At 50.3% G+C, this 20,054-nt stretch overlaps 1 protein-coding gene and 1 pseudogene across 1 annotated transcript in view; one reads left to right on the top strand and one right to left on the bottom strand.

Moving 5' to 3' along the window:
• Positions 1-19,354, bottom strand: part of LOC144127731 (acetylcholinesterase-1-like) — a 497,666-nt gene extending 478,312 nt beyond the window's left edge. Inside the window, exons 1-2 of the mRNA XM_077660632.1 lie at positions 19,347-19,354; positions 18,945-19,242 (exon numbers count right to left, since the gene is read on the bottom strand). Of these exons, the coding sequence (XP_077516758.1) occupies positions 18,945-19,242; positions 19,347-19,354 (306 nt within the window). The remainder of the gene's footprint in view (positions 1-18,944; positions 19,243-19,346) is intronic.
• On the top strand, positions 662-2,615 carry LOC144127620 (uncharacterized; annotated as a pseudogene).
• Positions 19,355-20,054: the final 700 nt, after the last annotated feature.

Raw genomic sequence — 20,054 nt, forward strand, 5'->3', positions numbered from 1 at the left:
ATTCGCCCCCACGCTACCGCTGTGAAGTGCAGGTGACTGACCTTCGACGCTCTCAATGGGACCCCCTTCGGGCTATTCATCACTGAAGCCTGGACAGCGTGGACACTAATCTGCCAGAAGTGGCAAGAGTGTGGGGCTGGGGGCGGACCCGGAAGACTGGACACGTGATCTACATCACAGTGATTCGACGCATTTTTAATGAACTAGATTCCCCTACTAGGGACCTGGGGACAGCGGACCCTATTTAAGCACCGATCTGGCGTGTGATCAGCCAGCTCCCGATTCACTCTTTCAATCTTTGTATAAATGTAAATAAACCCTTCAGTCTCTTCTTCACCTCGAAGACCCTCTCATCTCTTCGTCAACCCCACTACAGCAGTCTCCCGATCCGGAACCCGGGGACACCGACCTTGGCGAGAGACGGCACAGGCGAACCAGGGGCCCGCATCTAACAACTGGTTGGCAGCGGTTGGATCGACCATGCGGCGTGGTGTTGCTTCCGTGGGTGAGTGCTTGAACTTTTCTTGAGATTCGCCAGGCTTCAATTGTTTGGGTTAATACATTGAACTGCTGGGAATCGAGGGAAGTTGATCAGTGAGTCTGATTGCGTGTAGCTCACGTCAACAGTTGTTCAGCAAAGTCAAGGCTCAGAGCAGCAATCATGGATCTAATGAAGTTGCTAAGGTCAGATTTGCTGTCATTGTGTGAAGAGTTGGGTGTAGATGTAGAGGAGAAGATGAAAAAGTCACACATTTGCACATTGCTCTTGGAAACGGCCAATGAAGAAACAGTTAGCGATACGTGGGAACTCCTCAAAGCGGAGCGAAAGAGAGAGGAAACTGAGCGGAAGAAAGAGGAAAATGAGCGCCAACGGCTAGCGGCCGAGCGAGAGGAACGGGAGCTCAGAAGGTTGCAGCTTGCGAATGACCAAAAGAAACTGGAATGTGAGAGTTCGAGAGGCATGACTCCATAGAGAGTGAGTCAGGCCGAATCGTTTCCTATGGACAGATTGATGCAGCCGTATAAGATTGGCGAGGATCTTGGTTATTACCTCGTGAATTTCGAGAGGACGTGTGAGAAACGGGGTTACGCTAAGGAGACCTGGCCTCAAAAGCTACTAATGGTGTTACCCTGTGAGGCGGCCACTATAGTCGCGAGGCTTGACGCGAAAGATGCCGATGACTACGAGAAGGTGAAAGCGAGTTTGCTAAGAAAGTACCGACTTTCGGCAGAAGAATTCCGACAGCGGTTCAGAGGTGCCAGCAAGAGAAGCAGCGAGAGCTATGCAGAATTCGCATTCAGTTTGAACGCCAACCTTACAGAGTGGTTGAAGGGCGCGGAGGCATATGACACCAAAGATAAGGTTGTCGAATGTGTAGGCCTCGAGCAGTTCTACAACAGTATCCCTGAGGCCGTTAAGTTATGGGTGCAAGACAGAGAAAATGTGAGCACAGTGGAGAGAGCTGCAGAACTAGCGGACGAATATGCAACACGGAGAAAGCTGAGTTCCGAGTCAAGCGAATCTGAAAAGAAAGCGTTCGGTTTAAGGAAGCGTTTCATTCCCAAAAATCGATCGCAATTTAGGAATCGCGAGACAGTTGAGGGCACTAAACAGGCTCCAGAAAAAACTGAGGATCGTGCCAAGCAGGCCGGAGCTCAGAAAGCATTGACGAAGGAGTTCGAGGCCAGGAAGCCGTTTCGTTGTTTCAACTGTCAGGAAACTGGACATATTGCAGCAAGGTGTACGAAGACGCGATTAGCTTTCTCATATGCCAACGACAGTGATGAGAATTTGGAACTTCTGCGTCCATATATTCACGAACTCCAAGTAAATGGAAAATTGTGCAGGGTCCTTCGGGACAGCGGGGCAACAATGGACATTGTTCACCCCTCATATGTCAAGGAGGAAGACTTTACTGGGGCAGTAGCATGGATAAGACAGGTACCAGAAAATCAGAGTGTGTGCCTGCCTATGGCAAGGGTCGTGATTTCCGGCCCGTTCGGCGAGCTAGTGACAGAAGCCGCCGTCTCGTCGGCTGTTTCATTGCAGTACCCGTATCTATTCTCCAATAAGTCAAATCAGCTGCTTTGCGATCGAGGTCAGAAGCTGGCTGAGGGGACAGTGAAAGCCCTGACTAGGTCCAAATCACGCGAGCTTGCTTCCAAGCTTAGGTACAGCCAGGAATCAGAGGCAACTGGTGAGAGGGAGGGAATTCCCGAGATTGCGGAACCAAGCAAAGAAAATGCAGTTCGAGCACATGAACAGCAGCAGGAACCTGTTACCGAAGGTAACCCCATCGATGCCAGCCTACAAGAAGCGTGCAGTCCAGACTCCATGTTATTGCCCACCTCCCTGTGCATGGATCGCTTGTTGCGCGTTGACAGAGACTCCTTAATCACAGAACAGGAAAGAGACCCTAGCTTGTCAAAGTTACACTTCATAGCCAAGGAGGGTATTGCTAGGCGTAACGTGACATTGCACCACAAAGGCGGATTGCTGTATCGCCATTACAGGGACAAAAAGGGGAAGACGCTTGATCAGCTGGTCGTGCCTGAAAAGTACCGCTCTGACCTTTTAGGCCTCTGTCACGGAAACAGTTGGTCAGGGCACTTAGGTGTGAACAAAACGAAGGAAAGGCTGCTTGGGGAATACTACTGGCCGGGATGTTTCCGAGATGCTGAACGCTACGTGCATTCCTGCGACGCGTGTCAGCGCACCGGAAAACCAGGAGAAAGATGGAAGGCCCCGCTAAAGCTGGAGCCGCTTATCTCGGAGCCTTTTCGACGTCTGGTCATTGACACCGTCGGGCCACTACCCAGAACTAAGTCAGGCTATAAGTACGTACTCACTATGATATGCCCTGCTACCAAGTTCCCGGAGGCGGTGCCGCTAAAGGAGCTTAGCTCGGCAGAGATAGTGGACGGTCTCCTGTCCGTTTTCGCTCGAATTGGCTTTCCGGCAGAAATTCAGGCTGATCAGGGGACAGTTTTCACGAGCGCACTCACAACCACGTTCTTACAGAGGTGTGGGGTGAGGTTGATTCATAGCTCCGTTTACCACGCTCAATCGAACAGCGTCGAGAAGTGGCACTCAGTGCTCAAAAGAGTGCTACGTGCTTCCTGCTATGAGCACAAAGACGATTGAGAAAGTTGCCTCCCGGCAACGCTGTTCGCCCTGAGAACAGTACCGCACGAAGCGACGGGCTTCACTCCTGCAGAACTAGTGTACGGAAGGGCTCTTCGTTCCCCGCTTAGGATGCTTAGAGAAATGTGGGAGGGGACAGGAGAGAGTCAGTCAGTAGTGGAGTATGTGTTGCAGGTACTAAACCGCCTGAGTGCCACACGAGAACTAGTGGATCGGAATCTCAAAACGGCTCAGGACACGGCGAAGAAGTACTACGACAAGAATGCTAGACTGAGAACCTTCAAGGCGGGGGATCGTGTGCTTATTCTCAAGTCCGCGCGCAAAAATAAGATGAAAGTTCACTGGGACGGGCCAGTGGAAGTTTTGGATCAGATTTCAGAAACCAACTACACTTTGAAAATGCCAGGGAGAGGACAGCAGATAATGATCTATCACTGCAATTTAATGAAGCCTTATGTAGAAAGGAGCTGGGTTGTAAACATGGCCGTAAATATCCCTGAAGAGCTACAAACCGAAAACCCTGAGTGGAAAGGCAGCATGAAAGAAAATGCTACCAACGGCAAAGAGGAAATCGTGTCCCGATCCGCGAGCACCATGGATCTAGAACAAAAGCAACTCCAAGAATTGAGGCAACTGCTGTGCGAATTCCGGGAGAGTTTTAGCGACCGGCCGGGGAAGACAAATCTCATCACGCATGAGATAGAGCTAACTTCGACCGATCCAGTAAGATCGAAAGCCTACAGAGTTTCTCCAAGGCAGAAATAAATAATTGAGGCGGAGATAAAGCACATGCTGGAACTTGGCGTGATAGAGCCAGCAGAGAGCGACTACACCTCCACGCTGATACTCGTGGAGGCACCAGGCAAAGATCCGCGACCTTGCGTGGACTACAGGAAGCTGAATACCATAACAAAGGACCAGCTGTACCCAATACCGAACATCGAAGAAAGGATCGAGACAGTTAGCGCGGCACAGTACATCCCCACCCTTGACCTAGTGAGAGGGTACTGGCAAGTCCCTCTCTCGGAAAGCGCGAGTCGGTATGCAGCATTTATTTCTCCCATGGGGGTGTTCCGACCTTTGGTGCTCAGTTTTGGGCTAAAGAATGCACCTTTTAGCTTTTCAAAGCTAATGGACATCATCCTCAAGGACATGCAGGATTTCGCGCTGCCTTACCTTGACGATGTGGCCATTTTTTCTAACTCTTGGGAAGACCATGTTTCCCATCTCAGGAGGGTACTGACGAGTTTGAGGGACGCTGGGCTAACCATTAAGGCCGAAAAATGTAGTTTTGGCTGCTCACATGTCACCTATCTTGGTCATGTTGTCGGTAGAGGGACGAGGAGACCATCAGACCTCAAGATAGCCCCTATCGCTGAATTCCCGCAGCCCCGAACTAAGACGGATGTACGTTCATTTCTCGGTCTTGTGGGATACTACCAAAGGTACATACCCAACTATTCACAGCTAGCATGTCCTTTGACCGATGCGCTTCGCAAAGAAAAGCCGAATAGCGTTATCTGGGACGCAGCAAAAGAAATTTCGTTTCAGAGCTTGAAGAGCGTGCTGGTTTCGCGGCCCGTGTTACGCGCGCCGGACTACAGCAAGGAATTCGTGGTCCAGTGTGACGCCAGCGACCGGGGTATGGGGGTCGTATTAAGCCAAGTCGGAGACGACAATGAGGAGCACCCTATCCTTTATGCCAGCAGGAAGTTAACCGTAAGGGAAGAAGCCTACAGCGCTTCGGAAAAAGAATGCGCGTGTCTGGATTGGGCCGCACAGAAGCTAGCCTGTTATGTTTACGGGGCGAAATTTACTTTCGAGAGAGATCATTGTCCGCTTACATGGCTGCGTCAAATGTCGCCCAAGAATGGCCGCTTGCTACGATGGAGTCTAGCCCTCCAGCAATATAACTTTTCTGTGCGATACAAAAGGGGCAAATGTCATGGAAATGCCGACGGATTGAGCAGGTTATTCCCATAATCGAGGTATCCGTTCGGTGGCAATTCGGTGCCTTTTCGTATTTTTTTTTGGTACTAGTTAGCTTTGTTTTGGCGTGGTGTCCTATTATCCTTTTTCTTTTGCTTCCAAATTTGCCACCTCTCTTCAAGCCTTGTTCGGCGAATCGGGCTTCGGCAGCGAATTTGGCAGACATGGAAGCTGTTCTTAGTAGCCGAGATTATTGCTGTCAGCTACAAAATTTTGTGCTTACGTTTTGTGATGACCCCCATAATGCGCAGGTCCACACGGGACGGAGAGGCAAAGAGACACCGTATGGCTCAGTTTAAACAAACAGGTATATTCAATAATTACACATGGTTAAGGTTATATACATCAGAGGCTGGGGCGTCCGAGCTTACGTGCCGACGACTTCATGGGGGCGATGGAGTGGCTCCGGAGTTGGGCTCGAGCGGTTGCTGGCAGAAGCTGCACGCCGTCGGGCTTCGGCACTGAAGGCTCTCTTGGCGAACGATGTCGTCCTCAGCGTGTATGCAGTAGAATTTCAATAGTCGTCCGTTTCTTCGAGGATGGTTCACAAACCCTTCCTCTAGTGTCGTTCGGCTTGGAAGATGAACAGGAGGCGAGCTTGTAGATGATGACAGCAGAGCATATTTTACAACATACATATACAGAGAGTTAAACTGGAAAAAGCAGAACTGAATTTACAAAAGAACAAACTTTGCACTACTTTACTCATCGACCGGGCAGGTTAGTGCCTAAGTAGCATCACATTACATGCTAAGCATGGAGCCCCAGCTCAGACTGGACTGCATCCGTTTACATGTGCTTTTAAGCACTTGATTAACAAAGGACTAAGGGCGGTCATTTCCAGTGGCCCGCCCAAAGCATCAATTCTCCAATCCAAAATAACATGCGAGATGGGGACCACCCCTTTGGGTTGGGCTTAGCCTCGAACCCAGAGTCTGTTAACAATACAAACTAAATAAACAACAAAAACGCCACCACTCTCTCTCAAGTGAGAGTATACACAGGCTCTCTCTTCGGAGCTAATTCACTAGCGCCTGTCTTTCCACATTCTTGGCGAGTACTGCCTGTCCGCCATGACAGGTGTCCGTCGCGGCCCTTCTGGGAAGCTGTGGGTGCCTTCCCGGCGATAGCCCACGACAAAAGGGGGGGGGGGGAGGGAAAGAATGTCGTCTTCGCGGTATCGCATAGCGTCGGCTGTGGTACGGCGCGCTCTGGCCCGCTGACAGCTCCCTTGTCCTGGAATGTAACCGGAAATTGGGGAGGATAAAGCCTGTTTTCCCGGGGCGGCGGCGGGTCCGGTTTTTCTGGTCGTCACTCAAAGAGCATGGCTGGGTAATTGATGATGCCGCTGTCACGGGTCTCCGTCTACGCCGCGCCGTCGAACGTGGATCCTCGTAGCACACACGGAATGTCACACTCGCTCACCCTCCAGAAGAATGTTCTCCGAACATTTGAGTCCACGCAGCTCCCCTTGTCTTTCTGAATCGCCTCGCACAGTGCGTCCGACAAAACACTTTTCGCTGCACTCAACACCACTGCACAACACCATATGCCTCCGCTGTCAATACTGGTGTCTCCAGGGGCAGCACTGATCTTCTTTTACAGATAAACATGAAACTCAGCACCCAAGCCTCTCCTTTCTAGTCCAAACTGGACGAAATAAATTTACCACAGTTACAAAGGAGCTCCCACTTCTAGCACGATCACGGCACAGACAAAAATATAGATAACGAAAGGAAGTAGGGCAGGTTCTGCATGCGCTCCGCATGCTCTCCTGTGCAGGTGTTACTTAATGACAGAAAGGTTTAACTACCAACTCCGATAACTTAACACATAAGCACATAGCAATGTTATGAGCTGCGGCATTACACAATTCTAACCAGTTCACAACTCCGCTCTGTTTACGCCATTAGTCCGACTTAGCTTTCCGATTTCGCAGCGGATATCGGCCTTCATGAGTCATACTAAGTAAGTCTGTGCCCCTTTGTCTGCTTTGGGACTCGCGAGGGCTCGTGGCAGGAGCCTCTCCTGGCGTTATCTGCGCGGCAACCTCGCGCGCTTCTTCTTCTAGCAATGCATGAAGTAAATCCGGTGGCATTCCGGCCGTCACCTCGGGCGCCTGCCGAACAAATGCAGGAGAGGGCGTTTCTTGCGAACTATCTGCGCGCTCCGCTTCACTTCTGTCCCCATCAAAATCCGCGCTTTCCCTTTCCTCATTTCGTGAATACTGAACCGGTGCCGACTTGAGGCGATTTGCGTGTATCCTTATCAAACGCCGGTTCACGTCTCGGACTCTGAAGTTTACCGGAGAAAGCTTCTCGACAACCTCGCACGGTCCTCTCCACTTCGTCTGGAACTTACGAGCTAGCCCAATCTGCCTTTGGCAGTTTTCAATGTACACGCTGTCCCCCACATCAAACGGCGCGTCTCTAGCACTGCGATCGTGCACCTCCTTCCTGCGCTTCGCCGCTTTCTTTAAGGACTCCTTTGCGATGTCCCTCGCCACTTGCAAGCGCGATTCTAGCTCAACCTTATAGTCGTCCAGTGAAGCGTATGGGACACGACGGGGGCCCTCTGGCACTTCACTAGGCTGGTCCGGGTCTCGGCCGTAGAGAAGAAAGAATGGCGATTCGCCCGTGCTCTCGTGTGCTGCGGAATTGTAGGCAAACATTGCATACGGGAGCCACAAGTCCCAGTCCCGCTGGTCGCGCGAAACAAAATGCGACAGGAACCCGGCCACGGTTTGGTTCAGTCGCTCCACCGCGCCGTTGCAAGCCGGATGGTACGGTGTTGTCTGCTTCTTAGCGATCTTAAGCAGCTCGCAAACTCTCCTCATTAGCTGCGACACGAAGTTCGTTCCCCGATCTGTCAAGAGTTGCCTCGGGGGTCCATGTCGGAGCACGATCTGTTCGACAAATGCTCTTGCAACCGTGTCTGCCTTCTGATCTGGGAGTGCTACCGCTTCCGCGTATTTTGAAAGGTGGTCGACAAATACTAAAATGTACTTGTTTCCGGAAGTGGTCGTGGGCAATGGGCCCATTATGTCCATACCTGTCCGCTCGAAGGGAGCCGAAACCTCAGGGAACGGCTGAATTGGAGCTGGTCTTCGTCCCTTGGGTGTTTTTCTTTCGAGACAGGAATGACACTTCGCACAGTAGTCTCTAACATCCTGTCACATGCCACTCCAAAAGTACAAACGCTCCACACGCCTGCGTGTCTTCGCTACGCCAAAATGACCGGCGCATGGCGCATCGTGAAACGCGCGAAGAACCCTTTCTGTCCACGACCGAGGTATGACGACTCTCTCCCAAGCGGTTTTCTCTGGTCTCCCTTTCCTGGTTGGCCTCGTGCGCCGACACAGGGTGCCGTCTTTGTCAATGAAATAACCTAGCTGTTCGGGATGAGACGGTGCGCCCTCTAAGCTTTCGATTATTCGCTTCAGGTCAGGATCTTTGCACTGCTCTGTGCGTAATTCGGCGGGGTCGACTACGGGGACAAACTCTTCTATAGCTGCCACGGCAGCTGTGCGGCTGAGTGCATCAGCATTCAGATGTGTCTTTCCTGACTTGTGCTCAACTTCAAAGCAGTATTCCTGCAGGTGTAGATTCCATCTAGCGAGTCGCGAGCTAGGGTCCCTGACACTCATCACCCATTTCAGAGGATGGCAGTCTGTGACTAGCTTGAATTTGCGGCCGTAAAGGTAGCATCTGAAGTGCTTTACTGCCCAGACAACGGCGAGGCACTCCCTTTCCGTAGCTCCGTACTTTTGCTCTGTGGGGCTCAACTGTCGGCTAGCAAAAGCAACGGGATGTTCTTTGCCCTCGATAACCTGAGATAGCACGGCACCAACTGCGAACTTTGACGCATCTGTGGCCATAACGAAGGGCAAACTAAAATCCGGGTGGCGTAACAGCGGTGCACTCATTAGCTTCCTTTTCAGGGCCCCAAAAGCATTCTCCGCGTTTTCGTCCCAACGAAAGGCGACATTTTTGGCTGTTAAGGCGGTGAGCGGCTTAGCGAGCTTGGCGAACTCCTCTATGTGCCTTCGGTAGTAACCGATCAGGCCGAGAAACTGCCGGACCTGGCGGACGCTAGTCGGGGATGGAAAATCCGAGACACACCTTAGTTTCTCAGGGTCCGGTCGCACGCCGTCAGCTGAAACAACGTGCCCGAGGTATTTCACCTCGTTTTTGAGGAATTGGCACTTAGAGGGCTTCAGTTTGAGACCCGCTGCTCTTAGTCGCACCAAAACCTGCTCAATATCGCGCAAATGGTTATCAAAACTGCCACTGTATATGATAATGTCATCCATATACACGAAGCACAGCCTCCCCAGAAGACCTGCCAGGATAACATCAGCGGTTCTCTGCCAGACAGCAGGGCTGTTGGCCAGACCCATCGGCATTCTTTTCCATTCATAGTGCCCTGAGGGCGTGTTGAATGCCGTTTTCTCGGCATCTGCCGGATCCATTGCTATCTGCCAGAATCCCGCCGCCATGTCCACTACCGTGAAGTACCTGGCAGAGCCCAGCTGAGAAAGCGTCTCCTGTATATTGGGGATGGGGTAAGGATCGATGCGAGTTACGGCATTTAGTTTGCGGTAGTCCACTACCAATCGATACGAGCCATCTGGCTTTTCCACCAATAGTGCTGGTGCTCCCCAGGGTGACTTTGAGTGTTCGACAATGCCGCGATCAATCAGGTCCTGCACCTGCCGCTCCATCTCCTCACGTTGGGAGTAAGGAATCCTGTACGCACGCTGGTAAACGGGCGATGAAGTGCCGGTTTCTATCCTGTGCTTTATAACGCCACAGCAGCCCAAATCCAGGTTGGACGCGGCGAATACCTCCGAGTAGTCGTTCAGCAAACCAGCCAGAGCCTCCCTCTCCCTGGATTTTACGTGAGAAAGATCGAACGACACCTTTGGAGCAGCCGAAGGACTAGCATGCTCTACAGTTGCGAGTACCGTATCGGTGGGCTCACGTTGCTCTATCGCAGAGGTGAAGAAAGCCAATGTTTTGTTCTTGGGAAGGCTCAGTGGCTGCTGGCTACAGTTAACCACCCGTAGGGGCACTCTGTGGGCGTCATTAACTGTCACGAGGCACGCGGCTGCCTTCAGGCCATTGCTGAGAGAGTCGACCGGCTCAAGCACTCCCACGGCGCCGCTCTCTACATCTGAAGGCACAAACGCGTACAAAATGTGCTCCGACCAAGGAAGGACGACCGCCTCCTCGACCAGCCGGACGGCAACCCGCGAATATACCTTCTCCAATGATCCCACTGTTTGACGGGTGTCAATATCGGTAATGCGAATCTCAGCCCCTCTCCTGTTCAAAAACGGAACTTTTGAGCCGCCCGCATTAACCTCTTCCTCAGAGAATGAGACTACTACCTTCCCTTTTCTCAAAAAATCCTGCCCTAATATACCTGACACTCCGTTTGGCAGAGACACCGTGTCCGGGCATACGTAGCAGGGGTGCTCCAATGCAATTCCGCCGAGAGAGAAGTGTAACCGGTAGAGTCCACTTATGCCAAGAGGATCCCCCGTTATGCCTACAAATTTGGTTGCCATACCACCAGACGCTTCCAACACCTCGCGGTCCCCCTTCCTTCGAAGCGTGTTAAAACTGCTCTCCTTAAGCAATGTCACCTTTGACCCCGTATCTATCAACAATTCCATACAACAACCATTTAACTTGCAACGCACAACAGGGCATGCCTCGTCGGCCACACAAACTACCACCACCTCATCATCTACTGCTCCCTCCCCACGCTCCTCAGGCTGGGGAGGACTAACTAGTTTTTTGACTCGGTATCTGGAGCCCCGCTGTAGGCTTGCTTAGGGCGTGTCTCGCCTGCTTCTCTTTGTGGCTCCCCACGGCGCACGTTTTGGCAGAACCTGGCGATGTGTCCGCGACCCTGGCAAGCGAAGCATACGATTTCTTCAAAATCTCGCATACCGCGCCTGTAGCTTTGTGGCGGTCTCCGGTTTCCAGCGAATGGGCGCTGTTGAGCGCGCGCTTCAACCTGGCATTCTACCTGCTGAGATAGCAGCTGTTCTAAGCGATCTAACCGCTCTGTCAAGAGAGCAACCTCAGGGTTGAGCACCGCTCTCTCTATGACGCGTACTCTCGCTGCGGCTGTCGTTAACGCCTCATTTTGTTCCTCATCCAATGCGGCCTCCACGGCTTGGTCGAAATTGCTCGGCTTGCGCGAGAGCACGAACCGGCGCACGGGGTCTTGCAGACCAGCCACGAACAAAGCGGTCATTTCCTCTTTAAGTATATCCTCCGCGTATTTCTTCTTAAGCTGGTCTCCTTCCTCCTCCCTGCTTAACGTATCGCGCGCTAAGCGCTGAAGCCGCGACGCAAACGTTCGCACGTCCTCCCCTACCATCTGTCCGGCGTCACGGAACCTCTGTACTCGCACGTGACGTGGTTCAGTGTCAAAATGCTCAAACGCGAGCTTCTTAAATTCCGCAAATGATTTTGTGGATTTTACTTTTTCGTCTCGCCATGCAAAATCATGAGCAGCTCCTGCCATCTTACACCTCGCCATTCCCAGCATTTGAGCATCGGACCATCCCCCCATTTTCCCAATCTCTTCTAGCATAGAAAAGAAATCGCAGATTGGAACCCCTGTCTTATCTCCCGTAAACGTCGGAATGACGCTTCCTAATGCCAGCATGCTTGCTCCGAGCGACGGCTGTGGAGTGGGAGCTCCCTCAGATACAGTCATTTTTTTTTCAAGCCCTCCAGTGCCTCAAGCCTCTCAAATGGGGGTAAAAGTCCCACAATCAGTCCCGTGATTCCCTTTTGATTACAATTTTGAAGTCATGAATGTCACAGCATTCAGAGGACATTTGCTTTTGAGACCCCACTTCTGACACCAGTGTGATGACCCCCATAATGCGCAGGTCCACACGTGACGGAGAGGCAAAGAGACACCGTATGGCTCAGTTTAAACAAACAGGTATATTCAATAATTACACATGGTTAAGGTTATACATCAGAGGCTGGGGCGTCCGAGCTTACGTGCCGACGACTTCATGGGGGCTATGGAGTGGCTCCGGAGTTGGGCTCGAGCGGTTGCTGGCAGAAGCTGCACGCCGTCGGGCTTCGGCACTGAAGGCTCTCTTGGCGAACGATGTCGTCCTCAGCGTGTATGCAGTAGAATTTCAATAGTCGTCCGTTTCTTCGAGGATGGTTCACAAACCCTTCCTCTAGTGTCGTTCGGCTTGGAAGATGAACAGGAGGCGAGCTTGTAGATGATGACAGCAGAGCATAATTTTACAACATACATATACAGAGAGTTAAACTGGAAAAAGCAGAACTGAATTTACAAAAGAACAAACTTTGCACTACTTTACTTATCGACCGGGCAGGTTAGTGCCTAAGTAGCATCACATTACATGCTAAGCATGGAGCCCCAGCTCAGACTGGACTGCATCCGTTTACATGTGCTTTTAAGCACTTGATTAACAAAGGACTAAGGGCGGTCATTTCCAGTGGCCCGCCCAAAGCATCAATTCTCCAATCCAAAATAACATGCGAGATGGGGACCACCCCTTTGGGTTGGGCTTAGCCTCGAACCCAGAGTCTGCTAACAATACAAACTAAATAAACAACAAAAACGCCACCACTCTCTCTCAAGTGAGAGTATACACAGGCTCTCTCTTCGGAGCTAATTCACTAGCGCCTGTCTTTCCACATTCTTGGCGAGTACTGCCTGTCCGCCATGACAGGTGTCCGTCGCGGCCCTTCTGGGAAGCTGTGGGTGCCTTCCCGGCGATAGCCCACGACAAAAGGGGGGGGGGAGGGAAAGAATGTCGTCTTCGCGGTATCGCATAGCGTCGGCTGTGGTACGGCGCGCTCTGGCCCGCTGACAGCTCCCTTGTCCTGGAATGTAACCGGAAATTGGGGAGGATAAAGCCTGTTTTCCCGGGGCGGCGGCGGGTCCGGTTTTTCTGGTCGTCACTCAAAGAGCATGGCTGGGTAATTGATGATGCCGCTGTCACGGGTCTCCGTCTACGCCGCGCCGTCGAACGTGGATCCTCGTAGCACACACGGAATGTCACAGTTTACATTGACAATGCAGTAGTATTGCATAACAGCCTGGTGGCTCTCGGGTGAATTTCGTGCACTGCCTGGGGAGTGGCGCCATGTTGAGTGGTTGATTTCGACTAATGCCTCCGTTGTCCGAGGTTTAGGACTCTACTCTGTGCTTGCAGACAAGATGAAGAAGGGCCTCCCACGCTACAACTCAAGTCATCTCTCCTCGACCAGTGATTGTGACCACTGGGCGATCGAGATTGTCCTGGCCGCGGAGGAGCTGTTACGTTTGGAGACGCCAACATGTCAAGAATATTAAAGCCACTGGGAATCATCAATCTACCGAGGCTTCAAAGGGCCGTCGATGTGGTTGCAGCGCTACGAGTGCAGGTGGTGGCGTCTACAAGGGTCCTCCCCCCCCCCCCCCCCTCTGCTGTTTACGGGGTGAAACGGCTCCCCGCTGTCAGAGAACGGCTTTAGTGAACCTGTCTTTTGTTCTCAACGCCGGACCCACCCGGGACATTTTTCTCCCGGAGCGGACGACGGGGGAGCCGGCGAGCGGCGGAACTGCAAATCAGCCGTGACAAATGCGGCCGGGTTTGGCTAAGCCAACGTCTCCGGAATCTTCGTGCTTCGAAAACAACTTCGACTTAGACTGTGCTTTCCCACACCCATACGTGAAAGCTTCTGCGAACTGCGGTGGGATCCATTCGCCCCCACGCTACCGCTGTGAAGTGCAGGTGACTGTCCTTCGACGCTCTCAATGGGACCCCCTTCGGGCTATTCATCACTGAAGCCTGGACAGCGTGGACACTAATCTGCCAGAAGTGGCAAGAGTGTGGGGCTGGGGGCGGACCCGGAAGACTGGACACGTGATCTACATCACAGTGATTCGACGCATTTTTAATGAACTAGATTCCCCAACTAGGGACCTGGGGACAGCGGACCCTATTTAAGCACCGATCTGGCGTGTGATCAGCCAGCTCCCGATTCACTCTTTCAATCTTTGTATAAATGTAAATAAACCCTTCAGTCTCTTCACCTCGAAGACCCTCTCATCTCTTCGTCAACCTCACTACAGCAGTCTCCCGATCCGGAACCCGGGGACACCGACCTTGGCGAGAGACGGCACAGGCGAACCAGGGGCCCGCATCTAACACTACCTAATCCCAAGCACTTCTCAACATGAGTCACAGGGAAGCGCTGGTCTTCCATCGCATTTCAACGGCACAACGCTTAACCGCTGCACCACTGTGCCATTAGTGGCATGGGGACTCTCAGCGATCTATGAATGGTTGACCAATTCTGTATACATATGCATTCATGACCCGCTCAAGCTATCGCATCATAGCCTTCAAGCGAAGCTTAAGTGTCCCCACCAATTGAAGAATAAACGCATTCTTTCTATCGTCTACTTGATTCAACTATATTAAACTCCTACCACTTTTTTGCCCTTACCCTCACATGTGTTAGTGGCAGACAAAATGCGCAATAAATTGATGTCCATGATTATGTATTAGGAGTAGACGACTGGGCTGTCCACAGTGGTACCTTGCCCCTTTTCACACAAGTAGATTACAAGCAGTTGTTAGAAGCAACGCATTGGGTCCGATGAAACACAACGCTCTCAATCAAACTGAATCCATAGGGTTAATGTTCAGCATTTTTGGTTTAAGGATAAGTAGATGATGTGATGCAGAATCGAATGCCTTCTCAAAGCCTATAATATCAAAGGTCCACGCCGAATGCAGCCTGCGTGTACAGCATTCGAGTTGCGTCTTACACGCGAACCTTTTCGTGCAATCATCTGCACTACTTAATAAAAAAACATCTGGAGGAGTTCGGTTAAGTGACAACAATGTTACATTCCTTTAGTTGAGGGTTTCTAAATGAATTGGTTAAGCGATAGTTCCTAAGGCCATTGTTTTTACCTGATTCGTTCATCCGAACACACCTTACCCACCCTCAAATCTCTTCAAAACATTATCAGCGTCATCATCCTGACTACGTCCACTTCAGGACGAAGACATCTCCCATATATCTCCAATCAACCCCGTCCTGTGGCACCTGCGGCCACCCTATTTCCGCAAAATTCTTAATCTCATTCGACAACGTAGCTTTCTGCCGCCCCCTGCTAAGCTTGCCTCCTCTTGGCATTCAGTCCATTAAACATAACGACCATCCATTATCTTGTGTTCGCATTGCATGCCCTGGCCAAGCCAATTTCTTCTTCTTGATTTCGACCAGGATACCATTAACCCCTGTTTGTTCCCTGATCCACTCTGCCGTTTTCCTCTCCCATAACGTTACACCTATAATTTTCCTCTCGTTAGCTCGCCGCGTTGTCGTCAGTTTAAGATGAACCTTTTCCTTAGCCTCCGCGCTTCTGCCCCATAGTTGAGTACCTTTGACGCACAACGGTTACATACCTTTCTCTCCACGGATAATGGCAAACTGCCATTCACGATCTGTGAGATTCCATTACACTTCCAGCGCCTCGCTACCAACTGTAATCTGCCGTTCCCCACCGAGACTTCTGAACATTACTTTGGTTTTCTTTATGTTAACCTTTCGACCAACCGTTCTTCCCTGCTTGTCTAGCTTATTGATCATGTTTTGCAGCTCGTCCTCTGAGTGACATAGCAACGCCATGTCAATATCGAATGGCAGATTACTGAGCTATACTCCATTCACTCTTATTCCCAACTGTTCCCAATCGATCTCTCTGAATATCTTCTGTAAACATGCGGTGAATAGTATTGGTGAGATTGTGCCTCCCTGGCTCTCACCCTTCCTTATTGAATTTCTTTTGCTGATTTTATGAAGGAATATGGTGGTCGCGCAGCCGTTAGCTTCTAGTGTTTTTACACACGGCTCAACTACACCCTGATTCCGTAATGACTGCTTAGCTTTCTACTAAGTCAAATGCTTCCACGTAATCTATGAAGGTTATATACAGGTTGTTTCACCGAAGATTTGACACACTTCTTTAAAATAGGCCTTTTGAGATAGAAGATCGCTTTTTCGACATATTGTTGTCAGCGGTGTAGTATATCAGAATACAACTAAGAAGTGCTAGCTAGCAGGCTGGCTAACTAATATTGAATGGTTAACTTGTTTATTTATTTATGCAATGCGCCTTCATTATTCAGAGTCGTGTAGACAAACCGCAATGTCCATATCAGTTTTTGGAATTTCGGTAACGCGGTTGCCCTCGCCTCTGTGGCCCAACACATTTTGGCTATTTCAACGGGTTACGTGCACTTGACAGGTTACTTTGCGTCCAAGCTTCTCGAAAGGACATGCATTTTGGGGCGATGTAGCCAAAATTTGTTGGGCTACTTCACCCATGGTAACAGCGTTTTCGAAATTTTATAAAAACAAATGGATTTACTTACGATGGGCTGCACGCCTTTTGAATATTTAATAGCCTAACGCTAATAGTTAAAAAGTTAACTATTCAATATTAGTTAGCCAGCATGCTAGTTAGCGTGTCCTAGCTGTATTCTGATGTACTAAACTGCTTACAGTGCGCTGCCAAAAAAAACACTGTTCTACTGTAAAAGCCTATTTTGAAAAATTGTGTGAAGTCTCAGGCAAAGCACCATGTATAACAGGGTTGGTTATATTCTGCGCATTTCTCTATCCTCTGATTGATAGTGTGAATATTTTAAATTGTTGAGTATCTAATGGTCCGGAAAAAGTTTTAAATCACACTGGAATGATAAGATTAATGTAGGTTAAACCATAAGAATTTATTGAATCATTGCATGACGAAGACAGTTCTAAGCTTTAAATTAAATTTGTACGCCCAGCCTAGCTATGCTCATTAAATGCGCTGGCAAAAAAAGCGGACTTTGTTGTAGACGCTGTAACTTTATAACTGGACGTGCCGAAAAACTTGCTCGTAAACTGAGAATCACGCTTGTGACCTTCGCCAAGTGCGCCGAGAAATGAATGAGTGGGGCTACCCTAAGCGCATCATGCATTCCGTTCTACGACAGTCACCGCAGCGGTGGCCAAGTGGTTGAGCATCCGCCTCGCATGCGTGAGGTGCGGGGTTCGATCCCCAGTGCCGCCGGATACCCACCGGTGATGCAATCGGTACAAGCTTTCCCTCTGGCCTGGTGCTCGGCTCATTTGGGGTGAAATGATTGGGAAATGGGACCTCGCCCCCACCTTGAGCAGTCGATAATACCTTGTGTCATGGCGCTATTTGGCAATAGATGCCTTGCCGCCATGAAAATTCATAATCATCATTGTTCTACGACAGTCCTCCTTGGCGGGCGCGAGCGATACTTTGGTGCGGGTTCTGCGCACTCACAATGTGCACGTCGTTCACGTTGCAACGTGTTAGCTGAGTGACGAGTTCGTGGACGCTAAGAAGGAAAACAAGTTTCTTGGCGTCGTCTATGGAATTCCCTATGCAGACTGCGACTATTGTTGCATAGGCGAGAGCTACGAAACGCGATTGAGGAACAATAACGAACTCACAACCTGTTTTTTGCGTTCCCTTACTCTGTCCGTCGTCCGGTTTTTTGCGCTTCCAAGTTTACAACATGCATCACCAACTAGCCCGGCAGCTTGCTCTCCTGAATCACAAATAAGAATGCGTCTAACGCGCTTTGGCAACACGTGGAAGACGCGACAGACAAGATCGACCGGGCACAAGCATAAATTATCGGTAGAGAGAACTGGCTTTCACGCTGATACCTGGAGTCCCTGATAATCCATACAACAGATAACATCCTAAATCGCAACGACGGTAATATTGCGCCTCCGCATGCAAGATGCCTGGGGGCGATTACTGCGACGCACTTACGCTTCATGCTTTCCATTCAGTGAACAAGACTTCCGCGCGGAAGACCAAACGTCGAACTATTTTAACAACAACCTTTGGTCGGCTTTCTTTTTTCTCTCCATATGAACTAACTGCCCGGCGAGACGACATCTCGTCGAACATCATATTTTAATCAGACCTGCGTGCAAATATTTGGGCTGCGCACAAGCTCTTCTCTTGGTGTCCAGGGGTATGTGAAATTCGGAGAATTTCTCTATCATCCGATTGATAGTGTGAATTTGGTCACTGGCCGACGTACCCCCGGAAAGCGTGGTGCTCGGGGGTATGTGAAATAACTCTCAGGATGATTACCATTCTGCTTAACGCTACATTCAATGGCAGCTGTTAAAAGGCGCCGCTTGCAGACGAGATGCAGATTTTGAAAGAAAAATAAAGCGCGAAGAAATGGTGAAAGAACACGGCAGAGAGCCCTGATCCTAACGAGGAGAATCGGCGGGGGTCGCGAAGGGTGCCGGGGCGTTGAACCCCCTTCTGCCTGCTTCGCTAATGCGCAAGCGCTCTCTACCTACACGGCAAGCGCTCTCTACTTCACTACCTATACTAGTAGGAGGTGGAGTGGCCTTCAGTGGCCCTCAACGTCACGAGGAGTCAACCGTCCCCACGCGGGGGGAGGGGGGGGGGGGGCAAAATAGTCGACGCCATGCAGCGACATGTTTGTGGACAACAGAGGCGCATTTGCTACTTCTGCTGCAAAAGCAAAAAGGACAGAACAGGCACGAACTTTACCTAAGCAATCAGCGTGGCGCGGTGCAGCTGCTTCACTTTTGCTTACTTATTTCTTCGCATTGGTTACTGTTACGTTCATGCCACAGAATCAGGAAACGTGCCCTTAACAGCTTTCGCTGCAAACAACTAAGTGCTTGCTAGGGGATTGAAATTTGTGTAGAATCAGCCTCACGTGGAAGCCCGCTTGATCGCGGCTGGACCCCATGGTTCGGAGCACCGACGGCTGGAAGCGCTTGCTCAGCGGCTGGGCGAACGGCACGCCCAGGAAGGCGTACGCGTGCCCGTGACCGGCCACGGGAAGGGCGACGCCCCGCAGCACGCCGAATGAACCCCGGATGACCGCCTCGAGCGGGTGGCTCCGTGTTTCGTGGTGGCCGCCCTCCGTGAGCACCAGCAGCGTCACAATAAGCGTCCCCACAACCAGGAGTGTCGCCGCGCCACATGCCAAGTCGGCAGCAGTGACGAAACACCTGTGTCATTAACGTGCATCGGGTCAGATGTGCACACCCGCAACAACCAAGCTGCAGGGGTGGAAATTTAGAAGCAGCAACAATGAATATGGCGCATATAATACATAAGCATGGCCCTGCTAATGAAAGTTCCCACAAACAATGCACAACAGCTGTACTGAAAAAAGAAATATCTGAAGTTTCTCACGAAATTATTTTCAATTTATATATATATTTTATTTTTCTGCACATCTGTGCCTTTTGATCAGTGAAATCGCTCTTTAAACCGGGCAGGAGTTAGCACAGTCCAAAGGCGCTTTTATATCACAGACAAGCAACAAAAATTTTTATTTATTTTATTTATTTAGAACATACTGCAGGCCTACAGTAGGCCCAAGCAGGAGGGGCGAGTACATAAAATATGCAAAAATAACAGGTTTTAGCAAAATTGAAAAAATGTTAAATACAAGTTGTAACACAAAATACAGCGATAAATACAAGGCTCAGATGCAAAATACAAAAAGTGATGGAAAAAAACGGCTCTCAAATTAAATGCTGTGAAGAAAACATTGAGTCAAAAGAATCAACTCTGGTTAAGAGATCTGGCGAACACCTGTTCCACTCCTCAATGGTGCGTGGAAAAAATGAGTATTTAAAGGCGTTAATCCTAGCACTGTAAGGGGTTAATGATTGTGTATGATGATTTCGTGTTTGGCGCGTAGTGTTAGGTTTAAGGAAGGGGTCTGCATTCATAGACAGTTTATGGTTCTTTAGTAAGAAAAGTAGTTTCAGTCTTTGGATTTTCCGGCGCAGCTGTAATGTTTCAATTCCGT

Source organism: Amblyomma americanum, chromosome 4 (assembly GCF_052857255.1).
Source record: "Amblyomma americanum isolate KBUSLIRL-KWMA chromosome 4, ASM5285725v1, whole genome shotgun sequence".
Taxonomy (NCBI): Eukaryota; Metazoa; Arthropoda; class Arachnida; order Ixodida; family Ixodidae; genus Amblyomma; species Amblyomma americanum.